A 21426-nucleotide genomic window follows, 5' to 3' on the forward strand; every position below is an offset into this window, starting at 1 on the left:
TAGCCCACTGTGCCTTATCCCCAAGCTGCCAAGCACTTGCCCATCTCCCTCTCATTGCTCCTTCCACTGCACCAACCCACAGCCCAACTACACTCAGCTTGTGCTCCTCTGAATGATTGCAAATTGGTGCTAAATTAGTGGCACTTTATAATTCGGGTCCGTGGTAATGGCTCGTTGGTCTAGGGGTGTGATTCTCGCTCAGAGTCTTATATGTTGTAGACATGCAAGAGGTCCTGGGACCAAATCCCAGATGTCTTTTCAAAACAAAAGAGGGGCTCTCTTGTGGTACAATGATAATGCCCCTACCCCTGGACTGAGAGGCCTAGTTGTTGTGGTTCTGTTCGCCGAGCTGGAAGTTTTTGTTGCAAACATTTCGTCCCCTGGCTAGGTGACATCATCAGTGCTCTGGAGCTTCCTGCGAAGCGCTTCTTTGATGTTTCTTCCGGTATTTATAGTGGAATGCCATGTCATTCATCCACAAACTCCATCAACAAACACATCGACCTGGACCCAATATACCAACCACTACAGCGGACAGCTGAAACTGACACCCGGAAGCGGCAAGGACAGACCACTATAAATACCGGAAGAAACATCAAAGAAGCGCTTCGCAGGAGGTTCCAGAGCACTGATGATGTCGCCTAGCCAGGGGACGAAACGTTTGCAACAAAAACATCCAGCTCGGCGAACAGAACCACAACAACGAGCACCCAAGCTACAAATCTTCGCACAAACCTTGAGAGGCCTAGGTTAAAGTCCCACCTGCTTTAAAGGTATGCAATATCTCTGAACAGGTTGATTCGAACAATAAGTATAATACAGGCCCAACAGCTCTTGGGGCATAGAGGTAATGTCTCTACCTCTGAGCCAGAAGACCTAGGCTCAAGTCCCACCTGCTCCAGAATTGTGTAATAACATGACTAACAGGTTTATTAAAAAGTTTTTTCATACAGACTCATTCCTATCAAAGGTGCAATGCCCTTCAAAGGATCAGTATAGACTCGATGGGCCTGAATAGGCTCTGCCTGCTCTGTAGGGATTCTGTAAAACCCTGTGGGATTGGAATTCAGGTTTGAAAAGCCAGTATCTGCTTTCTGTGCGAACCAGTTCAGCTGCCCCCCAACCCACTAAATCAATCTTTGAGTGATCAGATTTGCATCCCTCAACTAAATTTATTCCCATTTCTAGGGTTAGTCATGTTTCTGTAGACTGATTTTGAATGAAGTTACCACAAAGGCAGACAATATCAGAAAACTCCAAAACACTTTAAAATATAATTCTAGACATGATAACATGGCGCCTTACCTTTGGTAAACATGGCAGGTGTGGAGAACCCACTGCTGGGTCCTTTACAGATCAGTGGGGTCAAAGGCATTGGCGTGGATGTTGGGGCTGTTACATTTTCAGAATCTGAAGAATTGCTTGTGGGTTTCCTGATTGAATCTGGCTTTTGCTGTACGGCCAACTCTTGTCTCAGATCTGAAAGCAAATGTCGAATTTTTTTTTGGCATTAATGTTTAAAAAAAATAAACTTTTGCAAACATTTAACTGTACATCCACAGCAGCTTTTCTTTAAAAAAAAGGAGCATTACTAACCTCTTGCTTCATCTTTCAGTCTCTGTACAGACACCAAAAGATTTTCTTTCTCATCAAGTTCACTCTCTAAGAAGGCATTCCTCTCAATTGCCTGGTTCAGTCGCTGCTCAAAATCCTCCAGGGACATAATAGTTGCTCTGTGCAAGAAACCAAAATCGCAGAGTAGAATCAAAAGGGAAGCAAGATACACATCACTGCAAGCATAGATTTTTACTACAACATTCTAAAGAAGAAACAGTGTTTTGTTATAAATTTCCAATCTGAAGCTGTCCTTCACCAAAATGCCCTGGATTTATTTTTTTCAAAAATGCTTCGAAAATGTCAATTGCCACATTCATATTTCAAAAGGTATGGATTATAAAATAAAGCTTCTAAAAGTTGGCAAGTATTGTATGCACGTGTGGCTGTGGCCAATACTGACTGACCCAATGCCACTCTTCGTCACTAAATGTAAACCAATTTAAAAGTGAACTGCATGTTGAAAATTTGAAAACAATCCTCACTTTCATGAAAGTGGCAGTCAATATTTCATGACCGAAATATCGCCAGTTCGCAACAGACCACCATTGCTCAGTGCTTAAAAGCATGACCATTCAGTGTGGATCTTAACCAGCCAAGATCAGAACCAGAAACCAACTGAGTCATACATTCCATGATTCAAAAGTATTAAGCAAAGAATTTTGGCTCCTCGTTGTAACTTTCAAAACCAAGTCAGTTGCCAGATCTTTATTTTACAGCAAATATTAATACTGATGTTTATTCTGTAGGAGTTCGTGATGTAGGGGTAACAGGAACATGGATAGAAAACAGTACAGAGGAACCTCAATTATCTGATTGTCAATTATCCAAATTTCGGATTATCCGAACAAGATCTCACAGTCCCGATACTTGGCTAAACTGTGTTATCCGAAAATTCGATTATCCAAGCAAAATACTCCCTTGTCTGTGTTGTTTGAATAATCGAGGTTCCTCTGTATATACAAATAGTTTTATCCCTGCTTAGCAGGATGTGATAACTCAGCCACAACCATCAAGTCTATATCCTTCCAACATACACCACCAGCAGACAGAGAGCGGGAAGGAAGTTGGATCCTCTACTGGCACTATCCATCGTTCCAAGCTACATGTATGTCACAGCAACTCTGACTCAATATGAAATGTTACACCAACAGTAGGTATGTTTGACCCAGTTTGTTCATAACATTTATGTTGTGTAATGACATGACTTTTGCTTTTAGGGGCATTGGAGCAGTAGGCCATTCAGCCAACCACTCTGAACAACCATGGTACAAACTGCTTCATACAAAAGCCCAAATTTATGTTTATCCATTACCCATAAAGTCCAAATCTCCTTCAAAAGTTTACTCCATTAAATTTAAACATTTTGATCGCTTACTCTCTCTTCTCAATCATATTGAGGTCACGGTTTGCAAAATATTTCATCATGATCAGAACGTTAATCAATTCTAATTCTTTTCTCATTCACCAGCACTATAACAAGTACGGTCTGTTCCCTTGCCAGTTTTAAAACAGACAATTCCAGGAAGTTGTCCTGAATCAAGTAGAAAAATCATGGCTTTATTACTTGAGCTTTTTTGCATCCGTGAAAATCACCCAACGTAGCTGGGTTCTGTTACAAACTTCCTTAAACTCACCAGCCCCCACACAATTACATCACTACTGTCAGGAGACCAGCAAAAGAACTCCAGCCACACAGTCTTGTATCCCTTCCTGTTCCTTAGCTCGACTCACAAGGTTTCCACTGTCTAAGCATTCTTGTCATTCCTCCAACTGTATATCACATCAACAGTTATCCATCCCTTTCATAGTCCTCTATGAAGTAATGTGGCTTGGAATGTTTAGCTCCCAATCTTGCCTAACATGACACCAAGTCTCTTCTGGTTACACAGCATCTTTGAAGCAACGCTGATGCCTCAATTCATTCATTGCCTGTGTGTGCATTTCTGTATGTACTACCACTGGGTACATGGAATGGGCAGTGTACATAAACATTTTATACAATGAACTAATAAAACAAAACTTTGTCACCTGACAAAGGAACAGTGCTCCAAAGGCTTGTGATTTCAAATAAATCTGTTGGACTAGAACCTGGGGTCATGTAACTTCTGACCTTAGATGCATTACAGGGTTAGTATGGGATGCTGGATCAGTTTAAGAGATCAGTCATGATGTTATGATCTAACAGAAGAGGGCTCATGGGGCTGGTTGACCTGCTGCGTTCCTCTCTCAGCTGCTTGCTTTTGTTCACTGCGTTGTACTGTACTATTGAAATTTCTAAGTAATACTATACCTTTTAGCACGTTCCAAGTCATCGTTTGCTTGTTCTAGTTCTCGGATATATTTCTGCAACTGGTCTTTAATCGCTGTGGTCTCAGCAAGCTCATCCTGCAGCATGGTAATCCGTTTATAATTCTCGGAATGGTGCTCCTCTAACTTCTCCTGAAAATTCAATGTCACAATCAGATTGAATTAGGAGTTGAACTGAAGATGGGTTTCACAGTATAGGCAGAGAGCAGATCCACTTCCAGCCCAAATATCCAATTTCCACCGTCTTCCCTTTTGCAGAGATAGCAAGGATGCTGCAGGAAAACGTCACCAATATTCACCATCCAACCAAAAGGTAATCATTTGGATCATGGTTCAGATAACTGCTACCATGGGATCACACCCACAATCGCTTCTTGTCAGAAAGAAATGCAAATTAAGTGATGCAGCAACACAGAGTAACAACACTCAGCGCCATTAATCCACTGGACTGGAGCGAGAGTTGTACATTTTACAAACTTACAATATTTACACGGGCACATCTGTGACATAATGGTGGCACCCCTACCTTGGGTTTAAGTTCCACCTGGTCCAGACAGAGATCATAACATCCTGAACAAACGAATGAAAACTAAATTGATATAACTGGCAAAAAGAAAGAGCAGTTACGAGGAGATAGTGAGGACTGCAGTTGATAAAGTGTGGCGCTGGCAAAAGCGCATCAAGTCAGGCAGCATCCAAGGAGCAGGAGAGTCAACATATCGGGCAGGGTCCTGATGACTCTCCTGCTCCTCGGATGTTGCCTGACCTGCTGTGCTTTTTCCAGCGCCACACTTTTAAACAAAAGAGCAGTTGCTTCATCAAGCCTATCCCCAAAGTGGTGGCTGGAACAGGGGGATGATTTTGCTTCAAACCTCATGATTTACCCAGCAGTTCATTAAGGACAGAGAATGAACCTCAGAATCAACTTCTTCCTTCAATGATGAAGAGGTGAATTAACTTCAACCTGGTTTGTAAAACTTCTCTTTGGTATTTAACCCAAATGATGGAGGCTGGTACAATTACAACATTTAAAAGGCATCTGAATGGGTATATGACTAGGAAGGGTTTAGAGGGATATGGGCCAAGTGCTAGCAAATGAGACTAGATTAATTTAGGATATCATGGATGAGTTGGACCAAAGGGTCTGTTTCCGTGCTGTGCATCTCGATGACTCTATTACAATTGTTGGAAAGGGTGCAGAAAAGATTTACGAGGATGTTACTGTGACTGGGGGGGGGGTTTGAGTTATAAGGAGAGGCTGGGACTTTTTTCCCCTGGAGCACAGGAGGTTAAGGAGGTGACCTTAGATGTTTGTAAAATTATGAGGCATTGATAAGGTAAATAGCAAAGGTATTTTCCCTCGGGTAGGGGAGTTCAAAACTAGACGGCATAGTTTTAAGGTGAGGGAAAAGATTTTAAAGGCACTCTAGGGGCACTTTATCATGTAGAGAATGGTCCACATGGGAATGAGCTGCCAGAGGAAATAGTAAAGGCATGCACAGTTACAACATTTAAAAGACATTTGGAAAGGTACATGGGTAAGCAAAACTAAAGGGATATGAGCCAAGCCACAGGCAAACAGACTTGCTCAGTTTAGGACAACTGGTTGGCTTGGATAATGTGGACTGAAGGATCTGTATGTGCTCTGTGACTATGACATTTTAACATTGTTGTCTTAGGCAGTATATAGAAGACTAATATGCACTGAAGTGAAGAGAGTTCAAACCATTGGAATCACAGCAAACAATGCTCACCAATAATTCTGAAAGCTAAATCCTTCAACCATCAATCCCTAGGACATCCAAAAGGCAAGCAAAAATTCCTCATTTATATTGAGCATTGTGCAGTTTACCTTCCCTAAAGATGTTTAAATAGAAACAATCTTGGCCAACTGCTGTGAACAACAAATGTGAACAATTTGCATCTGTCAGGCGGACAAGAAAGTGGTAAACGGAATCCAACCCGGAGAAGCATGAGAAGATGCATTTGGGAAGACCCAACAAGTCAAAGGCATACACAATAATTGGGAGGATCCAGAGGATAGAGAGAGGAAGTGAGGGACTTGGGTTGCTAAGACAAATGGAATATACTCCTTGATTAACAGGTATTGAATATAAAAGAGCAGGAAAGTTACTCAAGCTATTAACAGAGTAGGTTAGGCCACAACACAAGTATCATTTGCAACTCTGGTCATCCCAGTTCAGAAAGGGTAAAAAGGCACCCAAAACAGTACAACAACCATTTCCAAGGACATTGGCAGCACTGGAAAATCGCAGCTTGCCAAAAGGGAAGATTAGGTAGTCAGGGCTGTCCTACTGAAAACTGAGGAAACGGGGGGAGATTTGATTCAGGTTCACAATATTATGAGGGCCTGGAGACAATGGATTGGGAAGGATTTATTTTCATTATCAGAGGGATCAGTAACTAAGAGGGAGTATTGTAGAATGATTGAAGGGGACATATTTTAACCGAAGGATAGTGAAAAACATTGCCTGAAATTTTTTTACAAAGGGTAAATAGAGAAAGCCTCAACTGATCATCTATCTGAAAAGGTGTCTGCAGCACATAGCCTCCAGGGATACAGACTAAGTGTTCAAAAATGAGATTAGACTGATTAGCTCTTCCTAAACTGAACTCTAGAGGTGAGAAGAGAGCGACAGTTTCGAACATCAAGGCAGCAGAAACCAGACATCCAGGATCAATGGAAATCAGGAGGGATCTCTCCAAGCATTGTGTCATACAAAAGGAAGCTGAGTCTGTTTGTTGGAAGCCATTCCTCTCAATCTAAGGACATCACTATGAGAATTCCTCTGGGCAGTGTCCTTGGCCCAACCACCTTCAGATGCTTTAATGATTCGCCTTCTGTCGCCAGGTTAGAAGTGGGATATTCACCGATGTTCATTTACAGCTCCTTAAATACTGAAGCAACCCCAGTCCAAATGCAACAAAATCTGCACTACACCCAGGCTCAGGCTGACAAGTGGCAAATATTAGACACAAAAGTTCCCCAACAAGACAAACTAACCATCCCCTCATAACATTCAACAGTATTACCATCAATGAATACCCACTGGCAATATCACAGAAGATGCACTGTGCGGAAACTGATCAGCAGATTAGAGGCTGGGAGTTCTACAGCAACTAATTTCTTGTCAAAGCCTATCCACCATCTACAAGTCACAGCCATTCTTTATTTTTCATTCTCAGGATGCTGGCTAGGCCAGCATTTTTTTCACCATCCCAGGGAGCAGTGAAGTGTTAACCCCATTGCCATGGGTCTGGAGTCACATGTGGGCCAGACAAGGTAAGGATGGCAGTTTCTTTCCCTAAAGGAAATGAGTGAACCAGATGGGTTTTTCCAACAATCAACAATGAATTCATGGTCATCATTAGACCTTTAAATCCAGACTTTTTTTTATTCTACCATCTTTAATGACGGTATCAAAGCCAGGTCCCCAGAACATTATGTGAATTTCTGGATTAACAGTCCAGTGATAATACCACAAGACCACCATCTCCTCAGGAGGTTAATTCAAGAGTCTGATAGAATATTCTCACTTATCTGATGAGGGAAGGTAAACTGCATAATACTCATTTACATTGGGTTTCAGCCCATTGCTGTTCAACACTTCTTGCTGAAAGTTATGCTTCAATTAATTAAATTCCTTACCCACAGCAGCACTGCCCTCCCCCTCTGTTCCTGCTGGGAATGAGAATTCCCTGCAGACAGACAGCGAATCATGGCCTAGTTCCCCATGCCTTCACCCAGCAGATATCAATTAGCACAGCATGGTCAGGGCAAGAGAATTTTACAATACTCAGTTGATTACATTTAGAATAGATTTTTTGAAGAATATATTTTCTTAAAGCACCCTAAAGCTGATCACAAAATACAACTCAGTGAGAGCAGTTATTGAAAGCAGTTAGTCTCAAACTAGCTGTCAAACAATACATCATCTGCCCAGAAAAGACTCTTAACTTATGCAAATATTTCAAACATTGTCACATCCAAGCCTCGCTCTCTCAAAAGCTTCCAATTCCACATCCCATCCTGCCACCAGCCCCATTCCCACCAGCGCAGATCTTCCGGATGCTCTTCTGTAACTGGTTCCGAAATAGCACACAGAAAACCAGGTCAAGGCCACAGCCACCAGAGTGTAATTTTGTGGCTTCCTCTTAATGCTGCAGCTGAGCTTAAACACAGAACCATAGACAGGGTCAGAAAAAGAGTAGAAGTTACATTTTCAACAACCAGTGTTGGATGCATTTATTTCAAGACACTCGAGGTAAGATCCTAGTGAATATGGACACTGAAGGAGGGTTCACCTGGTCAGACATTTGATGACAGCCTTTCCAGAAAAACTGAGGGATGCAGAAGACAGCAGCTGCATGGGAAAACCATCCCCTGCAAGTCCCCCTCCAAGCCACTCACCATCCTTCTTGGAAATATATCACAATTCCTTCACTGTCACTGGGTCAGAATCCTGGAATTCCTTCCCTCAGTGCATTGTGGGTCAATCCATGGCACATGGACCACTCTGGCTCATGAAGGCAGCTCACCACCACCTTGTGGAACAATTGCAGGATGGACAGCACATGGTCTTTCACTTCTGGTGAAAGAATAAAAGATAATGAACCTACTTTCTACACTTCCAGAAATAAGATACCTTGCACCCAGTAATCTTACAAATTACATTAGATAACTCATGAAATATTAGGTCAGTCATGGGATTACTCATGGTTACTTTGAAATTTTGAGGGGTGTTCAAATATTCTGAGGTAAATACACTGAGGTAGGAATAGAAGTAACATGAAAGAATGTTCATGTTAAAATTACTATAATCCTGACAGGGATGTACTTTGGGATTTCTTTTCCACTTGCCCACTTCCCAATATTTCCAATGTCAGTTAATCACAGGAGTATCGCACCACCTACAGAAGGTTTACCAGATATGTTCCAGAAGTTTTCTCAACATGATGCATGAGAACCAGCCACTGGTGACTTGATGTTAGGGTGAACCAGCCCTCCAATAATCGCCTACAGTTAACTGGGTAATTGTACTAAATGCCGAAGGGTGATTACAGTGGAAGGCAGACCACAAGCAAGTCTCAGCAGAAGAGGCTCCTGTCTTAGATAACAATACTCAGTTTATTACATCACAATAACTTGTTTGTCATTACATTAACTCAGGCAGATTAATTACTATGAACCACACTTAAAAATCACACAACACCAGGTTATAGTCCAACAGGTTTAATTGGAAGCACACTAGCTTTCGGAGCGACGCTCCTTCATCAGGTGACTGTGAAGGAGCTCCATCAGATGAAGGAACGTCACTCCGAAAGCTAGTATGCTTCCAATTAAACCTGTTGGACTATAACCTGGTGTTGTGCAATTTCTAACTTTGTACACCCCAGTCCAACACTAGCATCTCCACATCATGAACCAGACAGGTAGAGTAGACATGTGACCAAATCAGGACAATTCCAGAGTCCAACTTGCCTAGTGACAACTGCCAGAAGTCCAGAACATTCTGTCACAACTTGACTCAATCTCCATCACAAAATGGCCATTGTGTCCCACCTCAATCAATTCTCTTGATAGCACCCTCTGAAGGGAAACATACAGTTTAATCTTCAATTGACTCTAAACAGACAGCCCAACTGAGGCCTCAAACTAAAAACCAGAAAAACTGCAGATGCTGTAAATCAGAGACAAAAATAGAAATTTTTGGGAAAAACTTGGCAGGTCTGGCAGCATTGTGGAGAGAAATCAATTAACGTTTCAGGTCTGAGGAAGGGTTATCCGACCTGAAACGTTAACTGATTTCTCTCCACAGATGCTACCAGACCTGCTGACCTTTTCCAGTAGTTTCTATATTCAAGACCTCAAACCATCCTTGTTCCCTTCAGTATTTATCCCACAGCGAGTTGGGACTCTAAATAATGGCATTAACAATGCTTCCCTGCTCGATTGCTGAAATATTCACTGATTCATCATTTCCTCGAAGGCAGTGGGGTTATTACAGACTGGAATCAGGGCAGTTTCAGAGCTTCGTTGCCCTTTAGCACTGACGGACTGCAATGCACCACCATAAATCGCAGCCTTGCCTTGTACAAGGTTCATTCACTGGTCCCTTTACATTTTCCAAAATTCTGTTTCCAAACCATTACTATTTTGGTATTATAAATCTGGCTGAGACAGATATACAGTGTAACACTGGAAACAGCTCCTCTTGTCTTCAACCACAGCACTTTCAGCTCAATCATCAGACATCTCATTACCATCCCACTTGTAGGTTTAACTTCAATAACTTGCACAAACTTTCTTATTTCAACAGTGGTGCTCACAAATGTTATTCCACTACAGACTCCAATAGTTAGCAAAAATATCAAGACTGCAGTTCACCCAATATCTGCACAATTATAACGCATCTTAGCTTTTTATTGACATTCACTTTTAAGGATAGCATTCCATTTATTGAGGATCTTGCTTTTTCAGGTGGGCAGGGTGAGGCGGTGGCTGGTTAGGAAAGACAGAACACCAACTTGCACTTTGATAGATTAAATTTTCAAAGTTCACAGGAAAGGGATATTAGGACAGGTGGCTTTCATGCCCATCTCTCAATAGCAGGGCCTCTGAAATAAACACCACACAGCACACCAAAGTCAAATATTAGCATGCTGAGAAACTGAAATGTTCCTGACGACCTTTACAGAAACAAACTCATTTTAATACAGCTGGCTCATATGGGATTTTCCCAGGCAGTTGAAATTTCGTAACACAAAGGTAAATGGTTGCAAATCGCAATGCACCATTGTTTTATGGTCATTAAGATCACCATACAATACAAACAAGGCAATGTCTATGCTGGGACTGCAAGTAACCAGTAGAGAAGCATTTCAAAAAATAAGCCTGGAATTTTAAACTTTTTGAGGTGTGGGATTTGCTGCTGTTTACTTGTCATAACAGGCATGGAATCCATAGCATAAATTCCATTTTTTTTTTAAAAAATCTCAAATCTACCTACTCTGGGTCATTCCTATTTTAGCCATTTAATGGGGAAAATAATCAAACTCAGCAAAGAATATTTTTAAACTTGGTTTGCCACATCAGAGGGTGCACATTGCCATGAATGCATTTCCCAAACATGTCCACTGAAGCAAGCGATGTTTAAATTAGACAGACATTTAAAAGGTCAGGGAATCAGTACAGCATTGGCCAAAAGAAAATTTTTAAAAACTAATTTTCCATCAAGTATGGTAGACTATAATCAGAAAGCTGCTCCATCATAGTCTATTTCCTCTCTTATGCTGGTTCAACACATACAGACAACCGAATCCCTTCATTCAAATGGTCATGCCACCACAAAGCAGATGTAACACATCGCCAAAATGCAACAGGAAGAAAACATGTATTATGCAACACACCACGCAAAAGTTTTTTCTCAAATTGTATCAACTCTCACTGCTCCACTACTATCACACAAATTACTACTTGTAATGCATCATGGAGATAAATACTGTTCAAAGTAACCCCCCCACCCCCCAGATATTAGCCAGAGAGGCATTATACTGCAGTAATGTGTTCCTCACAGTTCAATTAAACAAATGAAAGTATCAGATAGCCTACTTGCAATACAGTTAGTTACAGTATACAGCTTCCAGATGTCAAATGCAATTTAGACTTTTTGCCGTTCTCACAGAGAATTTGTTTAATTCCAACAAATAAAAATTGGTCCCAAACACTCTGACTTGGAAATGGAGTGTCCCTGAAGAGCACAAACATGCTCCCAGCTGACAGCTCAGCAGCAGATTCAAACAATGGATTGCCTGTTTCCTCAGACACTTGTTTGCACTCAGTCTTCATAAAGAAAGCAAGCCTATGTGGCCTGCTTTAAGAAAAGAATACTCTTTTAAGCTGATTAATTAATTAACCAAAAGTTTGCAAGGTTACCACAAAGTGTCTTTCAGCAGAGATAGGATTTGAGATAAAGCATACCTCAAAGGGTCTACAAATTAAAACAACAAACTAGGCAGGCTCACCATTCAAATAGGTACATTTAACATTCCAAGTTGACACTTAGAACAGTGAAATCAGAAATTATATTCATATTATAATTTAATATTCTAATTTATAAGTGATTGGAGGCACTTCAACCCATCGACAGTAACAAAATAATTCAAAGTATCATTAAAACCTGAACTTGCGCCAAAACAGCATTGCCACAAAATAAGCCCACTACAGAGGTGGATGTTATGCCAGTGTGAACGGGCAGCTAGCCCATATAAACTGGGTACAATCCCACCAAGCTAAATTGAATGCATTACTGTTGCTATGATCTCTTTCCCTGGCCAGACAATGCTACCACTGTGAAGTGTTTAGAAGATAAAACTGAAGGATGAGGAGGGAGGAGAAAAATCTAAGCATTTAACGTCTTCAATTGTGCGCAAATTTTCTACAAACATAAAAAAAGGGCCCACTGCCTGGATAACTGCCCCAGTACAAAACAGAATATTGGCACAGAGGGTCACTAAACCTTTCAGAAGCAAATAATAAGGGTTCTCCCCATCAGCAGTTTATAAACAGTTCTGAAGTAAACAGACAAATTCCAATGTGGTTCGAATTTATAATGACTTAGGCACACCCTAGCAGGAGAGATACATTGCCCATTAGTGTAGGCATGGCAACTCATCATCCACTACTTGCATGATCAAGTGTAGGATACTTGAACATTTTGAGTGAAACACTGGGCTGAGCTACATCCAACTAAGGCAGTGGCATTGTCGTAATATCCTTGGAATAGTAATCCACACAGCCAGACTGCTGTCCCACAGAAACAGCCTCAAACCCCACAAGCTCATGGAATTTAAATGTAATTAACAAAAGATGGAATATAAAGCTTGTCTTGCTCACTAACGTATAGCTACCTATCAAACTACATCCTTTAGGAAAAAGGAATCCGCCCCTCTTAACTGGTCTGACTTACATGCGAGTCAAGAGTGTGGTGCTAGAAAAGTACAGCAGGCCAGGTAGCATCCAAGGAGCAGGAGAATCAACATTTTTGGCAAAAGCCTTTCGTCTCCTGCTCATGAGATGCTACCTGACCTGCTACGCTTTTCCAGCACCACACACTCCACTCTAATCTCCAGCATCTGCTGTCCTCACTTTAGCCTAGTTGGTCTACGTGTGACTCCAGATCTACAATAATGTGGCTCACTCTGAACTGGTCCAGCTAGTCATCCAGTTCAAGGGCAATTGGGAATGGGCACATGCTAACTTCACCTCAGGCATCATATTCCATTAAAGAACCAAGAACAACTCTTTTTAAGAAAAGTGGGAGAGAGAAACCAGGAAATTATAGACCAGTTAGTCTGACCTCAGTGGTGGGAAAGATGCTAGAGTCTATTATAAAGGATGAAATCACGACACATCTGGATAGTAGTAACAGGATAGGACAGAGCAAAACCAACGTAGTGTACAAAATCCCATGCAAGGACTGCACAAAACACTACATAGGACAAACAGGAAGACAGCTAACAACCCGCATCTACGAACACCAACTAGCCACGAAACGACACGACCAGCTATCCCTAGTAGCCATACACTCAGATGGCAAACAACACGAATTCGACTGGGACAACACTACTATTATAGGACAAGCCAAACAGAGAACAGCCAGGGAATTCCTAGAGGCATGGCACTCATCCACAAATTCTATCAACAGACACATCGAACTAGACCCTATATACCGACCACTGCAGCGGACAGCAACTGACAACCGGAAGCGGCAGATTCAAACCAGTGTGAATGCCGGAGGAATCAGCACAGAAGCGCTTCACAGGAGGCTCCCAAGCACTGAAGATGTCACCTAGAAAGGGGACGAAACGTTTGCAACAAAAACTCCCAGCTCGACGAACAGAACCACAACAACGAGCACCCGAGCTACAAATCTTCTCACAAACTTAGAATAGGTCAGAGTCAGCATGGATTTATGAAGGGGAAATCATGCTTGACTAATCTTCTGGAATTTTTTGAGGATGTAACTCTGAAGATGGACAAGAGAGATCCAGTAGATGTAGCATACCTGGACTTTCAGAAAGCTTTTGATAAAGTCCCACATAGGAGGTTAAAGAACAAAATTAGGGTGCATGGTATTGGGGGCAAAGTACTAATTTGGATTGAAAGTTGGTTGGCTGATAGGAAACAAAGAGTAGTGATAAACGGCTCCCTTTCGGAATGGCAGGCAGTGACCAGTGGGGTACCGCAGGGATCAGTGCTGGGACCGCAGCTTTTTACAATATACGTTAGTGATTTAGATGATGGTATTAGTAATAACATTAACAAATTTGCTGATGATGCTAAGCTGGGTGGCAGGGTGAAATGTGAGGAGGATGTTAAGAGATTACAGGGTGACCTGGACAGGTTAGGTGAGTGGTCAGATGCATGGCAGATGCAGTTTAATGTGGATAAATGTATGATTATCCACTTTGGTGGCAAGAACAGGAAGGCAGATTACTAACTAAATGGAATCAATTTAGATAAAGGGGCAGTACAAAGTGTTCTTGTACACCAGTCAATGAAGGTAAGCATGCAGGTACAGCAGGTAGTGAAGAAGGCTAATAGCATGCTGGCCTTCATAACAAGAGGGATTGAGTATAGAAGCAAAGAGGTTCTTCTGCAGCTGTACAGGGCCCTGGTGAGACCACACCTGGAGTATTGTGTGCAGTTCTGGTCTCCAAATTTGAGGAAAGACATTCTGGCTATTCAGGGAGTGCAGCGTAGGTTCACGAGGTCAATTCCTGGAATGGTGGGACTACCTCATGCTGAAAGACTGGAGCGACTGAGCTTGTATACCCTTGAGTTTAGAAGACTGAGAGGGGATATGATTGAGACATTTAAGATTATTAAAGGATTGGACACTCTGGAGGCAGGAAACATGTTTTCGCTGATGGGTGAGTACCGAACCAGAGGACACAGCTTAAAAATACGGGGTAGACCATTTAGGACAGAGATGAGGAGAAACTTCTTCACCCAGAGAGTGGTGCTGTGTGGAATGCTCTGCCCCAGAGGGCAGTGGAGGCTCAGTCTCTGGATTCATTTAAGAAAGAGTTGGATAGATCTCTCAAGGATTGTGGAATCAAGGATTATGGAGATAAGGCAGGAACAGGGTACTGATTAAGGATGATCAGCCATGATCATATTGAACGGTGGTGCCGGCTCAAAGGGCAGAATGGCCTCCTCCTGCACCTATTGTCTATAACACGGGCACCAAGCCTCTAAGATGCTCCATTCAAAATACAGAGAAGCCTCCCTTCCTGTTGGAATAAGTACTGCCACAGAGTAAATAATGCAGCTACTTCAACAACACATTGCAGTGCCCATTTCCCACTGATGTACCTTAAATAAATCCAGTTCCACGCGGAGACGATTGTTGTCTGACAGCAAGTCTCGATTTCTGCTTTCAGCGTGCTCAAGCTGAGTCTCCAATTCCGCTTCTAGTTCACGGCTCCCTTCCTGGAACTCGATTAGCTCTTCCCGAGTAGTCTGTGCACTAATGATGGGGGTCAACAAAATAATATCTAGCATACTGTCTCGATTTTTTAACATTTGGTTCATGATGCCATCACGTGGGGAAAATTCAAAACTAGGGTCTGAAAATACCAGGTCGCCACTAATATTCCAATAAGGAGAAGCTGTAATACCCAGAGAGTGTAATGTGAAACCACAGGGAGAAATGAAGAAAAATTACAGCGATCTCCTTTTCAAAGGAATCAGTATGGAAGAGGGAGTGACAGAGAGTGAGAGAGAAAGAGAGTGAGAGCGAGAGGAGAGAACAGAATGGAAAGACAGGGTTGGATGAAGAAGTGTGGTGCAGAAGGTTAATCTGGAGTATAAGCACTAGCACACACTATTTAAGTTGAATGGCCTCTTCACACTCTGAGAAATTATGTTTAAAAAATTTCAATTGTATTTATGAATTAAATTAAAGATTAGTTATAGGAAGCAAATATGAAAGGGCATTATATTTGTGCTCAAGTGATCAGAATTTGCACAGAGACACACCAGCTTTACATATTCAAAATGTTCCATTAGCGAATATTCACAGTAAATGCGACTGATCTGAGCCACACATGGTTCTAATCAGTATACCCTTGTTTGGTACTTACCAGTGTTGGTATTTTAGAGCAAGATCTTTCCAATACGCAGTTTCGTCCTCAACAGACTTGAAAGCCATTGTTTCCAAATCATCCATTGCAACAATTGCAAATTTGCTGTCTACATTCAAACAGAAAGTAATATATATTATTCACTATTAGAACTCAGTAGAAACATTTGCCTAAAAAGATACAAGCAGTCATGTGAAAAGCTAATATATTTTCTCGTTCTCAGGCCAGCTTAGCAGTCAGTCCTTCAAACATCACGTGGTGTACAGCTATTATGTAGCTGGCATTAAACACCAGGGACAATCTCAAACAACTCTAAACATGCTGTAGCGTGTTACCCTTTCTTTTAAACTTGAAGATTGAAGACTATGAACACAACTTCAGTAATTTGATCACTAGCAAGCTCCCAAAAATAAAACCCTCTTTTGTCACACTCTTGTTGCAAACAAAGGCATAAGCATTGAAGGATCAGGTGACAGCTATGCTGGTGTGGCTTAAGTAACGTATAAAATCATTTTCATAATCACACTCTGGCATTTTCTTCATTTAAACAATATTTTATTTGCTTTGAAAGAAAGAACGTTTCTAGCTATTCTACTGGATCACTTTCAGTATGATCAATGCACAATGGGAATAAGTCTTTCTGACAGAGCCTGTGGCAGTGGTGCACTTATACATTCATCACACCAGCCGATACAAGAGTAAAAAAAGGGTCCTTTAATAATTGATACTTTTCAGAATAGGTACAGAATTCTTAGCAATTGATAGGCAGAGCACGAGCCATCTTAGCAGAGAAATCACTGACTCTCATACTCAGTCCACAGAAACATCAACGTCTTCTGGTGTAGGCTTCCTTGTTCACATTCAACGGATACATCTTGGGCCTTATTTTTTACACATCGAGGAAAGGCTAATAATGATGCACAATACAAGGTAAACTAAATGTTATCTCGAGCTAAAGTAATGAGCAAGGGAAGGGTAACTTGCCCACCTCATTGGCCAGAGCTGCTCAAATAAATGATTAATATAAAGCAAACAACTAGCTCCAAGAAATAAAAATATATTAATGCTCACTTGGACTCAGGGGGAAGTGTTCTCACTAGGCCACTGCCTTCTTCAGATAATCAGAAAGATCAGGGAAGTGTTTCCTCATACTTTAGCTACTTAGTCTAATGGTCCTGTCACAGCTACAGGTAAACAAAACTCTGCCCCATCCATCCATCAGCCCTCCAGGATCAGTAAGCCACACCCACCTGGTACAGGTTATATGCTTCTATCTATTTAGCCTTTGCATTCTATCTACGCTGTTGTCCCTTAATTAACCATCTTTAAATCACTCAAGTTTTTGATCACTCCTTTGGGGTAATCTATCAATTCTGAACCTTAAAAAGGTTGCAAATGGTACAAAGCTAATGGAAAGATTGAACTGATATTGTGCTGACCCAGTCATGAAAACCTGCAGGGCATCATTCCTCAAAAATACTAACTTTGTGGGTGGGGCCTTTGGACAATTGGCAGGATTGAATCGATATTTAGGTTTAAGATTCTAATGCACAACTTTCTAAAGGAGGAACAAGAATCACCCTCCAAATGCAATTCTACCTTTCTGAGGAACTCAAAAATCAATTTGCATCACATACAGATTGGTGGTAAGAGAGTGTTTGACATGCTTCCTTCATCGCTCCGACCGTTGAGTATAGGTGTTGGGATGTTACGTTAAGGTCATACAGGACATTGGTGAGGCCTCTTCTGGAATACTGTGTCCAGTTCTAGTCACCCAGTTGTAGGAAGGATGTTATGATGCTGGAGAGGGTTCAAAACAGATTTATCAGGATGTTGCTGGAAATGAAGGGTTTGAGTTATAAGGAGAGGCTGGATAAGCTGGGACTTTTTTCACTGAAGTATAGGATGTTGACAGGTGACCTTATAGAGGTTTATAAAAGCATGAGGGGTATAGATAAGGTGAACAGCAGGTGTCTTTTCCCTAGGGTGGGGAATTTCAAGACTGGGGACATATTTTTAAGGTGAGAGGAGAAAGATTGAAAAAAGACATGAGGGGCAACTTTGTTCACACGGTTTGTGTGGAGTGAACTTCCTGAGGAAGTGATGGACACGGGTGCAGTTACAACGTTTAAAAGACATTTGCATAAGTACATGAATAGGAAAGGGTTTGGAGTGATATGGACCAAGAGCAGGCAGGTGGTTTAGTTTGCGATTATCATCGATGTGAACAGGTTGGACAAAAGGGTCTGTTTCTGTGCTGTATGAATCTATGACGCTATAAAACAAACACTCATCGCTTTAAACATGAATAAGTAACCCACTTTGTGGGACACTAATATACTGGGGCATTGATTGCTCTCCTTGAATATTCCAAAGTAAAAAATACTTTTCTTGTCCTCAAGTAAACAATATTTCACATGATGCTGTCCCCTATTAATAAGTTTTGTTCGCTTTCCGTTTTTATTCTAGTAAGTTTCTATATATACCACAGCCGAACGGATGAAAGTATGCGGAAACCAGACAGTAAGCACCATTCAACTATTCAATAGACAGGGCATCAGAGTCAAGCTCAGTCTAATTTATCCAGACTTCCCAGCAAGATCTTACATTAGTAATCACGAGCAACAGCTTTAGCCAGGCAGCACTTAGGTCAAAGCAGCTCAGCAAGAACACATCAGAGACCAGGAATTTAATCTAGCACATTATGTCCTTTAAGCTCTGCATTATACCATCACTATTCTAACTGTACAAACTTTGAGAATACACGTTAATAAAAAAAACTTTGAAGTGAGACTCTCAGGCATGAATACATAAAAGACCTGAAGAAATTTGCACACTTCAAAACAAACTGCATTTTGTCGAATGTTCCCAGAATTTAGAAAACTGAATGCTGACTCAACAGCTGACTAAACTCAAGACCAACTTACCACGAGGTCAGGCTGAGGATGATGTCAAAATGAAAGGGAGATAAAGCTATTTTTAAAAGCTGCAATAGGGGTGGAGAATCTCTAGAAATTTTTCAAAAAGATGAAGAGAAGCTTTTATCTGAAAATATGGAAAAATTCAAACATTCATACATTACCTGAGCTACAGAAAGCTTCCGTCAGATTGCTATTCCAGCAGGGAGGAGTAACAGAGAGGAAAGGAGGGACAATAAAGAAGAAAACAAATTAAAAGGCAGACAAAGGGAATATAGGAACATATGACTCATGATGTAATAGTCCCAAGATATGACTGAAATCTGGTTAAAGAGTTTAGGCAGCCAAGGATTCTTGGCAAAGCTTGGGATGTAGATGAATAATATAAAAATGGAACATAGGATACAGGAAACAAGGCTGACTGTATCAAAGACCAGGAAGGAGAGAATTTTAAAAAGCAGCAGCAGGCAAGAGGCACAAAACACGAGCAACTGAGTCTTGAGCAAATTGACATGCACAAAGATTGGAGGATATTGATAGAAGAAGCGAGAGTCAAGGTGGATAAGGATTTCAGGAACCATGTACAGTGTTATAGGAGTACAAATAATCTCAGTCTAAGGTTAAGGTGCACTTATCTCAGTCTAACCAGGATTTGGTGGTTAGATTAGATTAGATTAGATTACTTACAGTGTGGAAACAGGCCCTTCGGCCCAACAAGTCCACACCGACCTGCCGAAGTGCAACCCACCCATACCCCTACATTTACCCCTTACCTAACACTACGGGCAATTTAGCATGGCCAATTCACCTGACCCGCACATCTTTGGACTGTGGGAGGAAACCGGAGCACCCGGAGGAAACCCACGCAGACACGGGGAGAACGTGCAAACTCCACACAGTCAGTCGCCTGAGTCGGGAATTGAACCCGGGTCTCAGGCGCTGTGAGGCAGCAGTGCTAACCACTGTGCCACCGTGCCGCCCACAAAGTTTGAACAAGTGAGTCGAGAAAGCAATGCCATTAATAACAAGGGAACAGAGTCTATTTTTAACCTGCTCCATCAAATTACATTTTCCCAACATTTAGCCAAAGCGGTGTCACATTCATCACTTGCAGTGTTGTTTGCAAGATCCACTTGGAGATTACCATCACACATGGAAGCTGCACCCTTGCGTAGATGCGGGAGAGGAAGGTCCAATGACTAATCTTGGGACAGGGGGGCAAGGTGAGAAACAATTGCCAAGGTGCACCAGCTACATTAATGTGGGGGCAGTAACATCCCCTCCTGTCTCTGTTATTCATTCAACAGCTTGGTGGTGAAGCAGTTCAACACTGTCAAAGCTGAAAGTGCCAAAATAGATGAATGCAGTCAGAGATGCTACTAAGAGTTTGGATGAACTTGTGAAAGAGTTGAGAAATACAACTTGGTCAAGTGGATGGTGAATTTCGATTGAATTAGGCCTGTGTGAGAGAGCTGATTGAATGCAGGAAATACCTTGCCTCTGCTGCATTTGAGGTGGTAATGCCAAAACAGAACATTGAAACAGGTTTCAAGTAGACTAACAAATTACACAAAATATTACAATAGCCAATAGGTGCAGAAGTAGGCCATCCGGCCCTTCGAACCAGCACCGCCATTCATTATGATCATTACAATCAGTATCCTGTTCCTGCCTTATCCCCATTAGCCTGGATTCCACTATCTTTAAGAGCTCTGTCTCTTTCTTCAAAGTATCTAGAGACTTGGCCTCCACAGCCTTCTGGGGCAGAGCATTCCACACACCCACCACACTCTGGGTGAAGAAGTTTCTCCTCAACTCTGTTCTAAATGGCCTACCTTAAACTGTGTCCTCTAATACTGTTCTCACCTACCAGCAGAAATATGCTTCCTGCCTCCAGAGTGTCCAAACCTTTAATCCCCTCTCATCCTTCTAAACTCAAGGGTATACAAGCCCAATCGCTCCAATCTTTCAAGACATGATAGTCCCACCATTCCGGGAATTGACCACGTGAACCTACCCTACACTCCCTCAGTAGCCAGAATGTCCTTCCTCAAATTTGGAGACCAGAACTGCACACAATCCTCCAGGTGGGGTCTCACCAGGGCCCTGTACAGCTGCAGAAGAACCTCTTTGCTTCTATACTCAATCCCTCTTGTTACGAAGGCCAGCATACTATTAGCCTTCTTCACTACCTGCTGTACCTGCATGCTTGCTTTCATTGACTGATGTACAAGAACACCTAGATCTTGTTGTACTTCCCCTTTACCTAACTTGACTCCATTTAGATAGTAATCTGCCTTCCTATTCTTGCCACCAAAGTGGATAACCACACATTTACCCACATTAAACTGCATCTGCCATGCATCCGTCCACTCACCTAGCCTGTCCAAGTCACAAAACCATTAACTGAGTC

At 41.8% G+C, this 21426-nt stretch overlaps 1 protein-coding gene across 1 annotated transcript in view; it reads right to left on the reverse strand.

The window, feature by feature from the left end:
* The window catches only part of nde1 (nudE neurodevelopment protein 1), a 43572-nt gene that overhangs the window by 15660 nt on the left and 6486 nt on the right, over positions 1-21426 (reverse strand). Inside the window, exons 2-6 of the mRNA XM_060840429.1 lie at positions 16096-16204; positions 15326-15479; positions 3908-4056; positions 1597-1733; positions 1306-1479 (exon numbers count right to left, since the gene is read on the reverse strand). Of these exons, the coding sequence (XP_060696412.1) occupies positions 1306-1479; positions 1597-1733; positions 3908-4056; positions 15326-15479; positions 16096-16181 (700 nt within the window). The 5' untranslated portion in view covers positions 16182-16204. The remainder of the gene's footprint in view (positions 1-1305; positions 1480-1596; positions 1734-3907; positions 4057-15325; positions 15480-16095; positions 16205-21426) is intronic.

Source organism: Hemiscyllium ocellatum, chromosome 20 (assembly GCF_020745735.1).
Source record: "Hemiscyllium ocellatum isolate sHemOce1 chromosome 20, sHemOce1.pat.X.cur, whole genome shotgun sequence".
NCBI lineage: Eukaryota > Metazoa > Chordata > Chondrichthyes > Orectolobiformes > Hemiscylliidae > Hemiscyllium > Hemiscyllium ocellatum.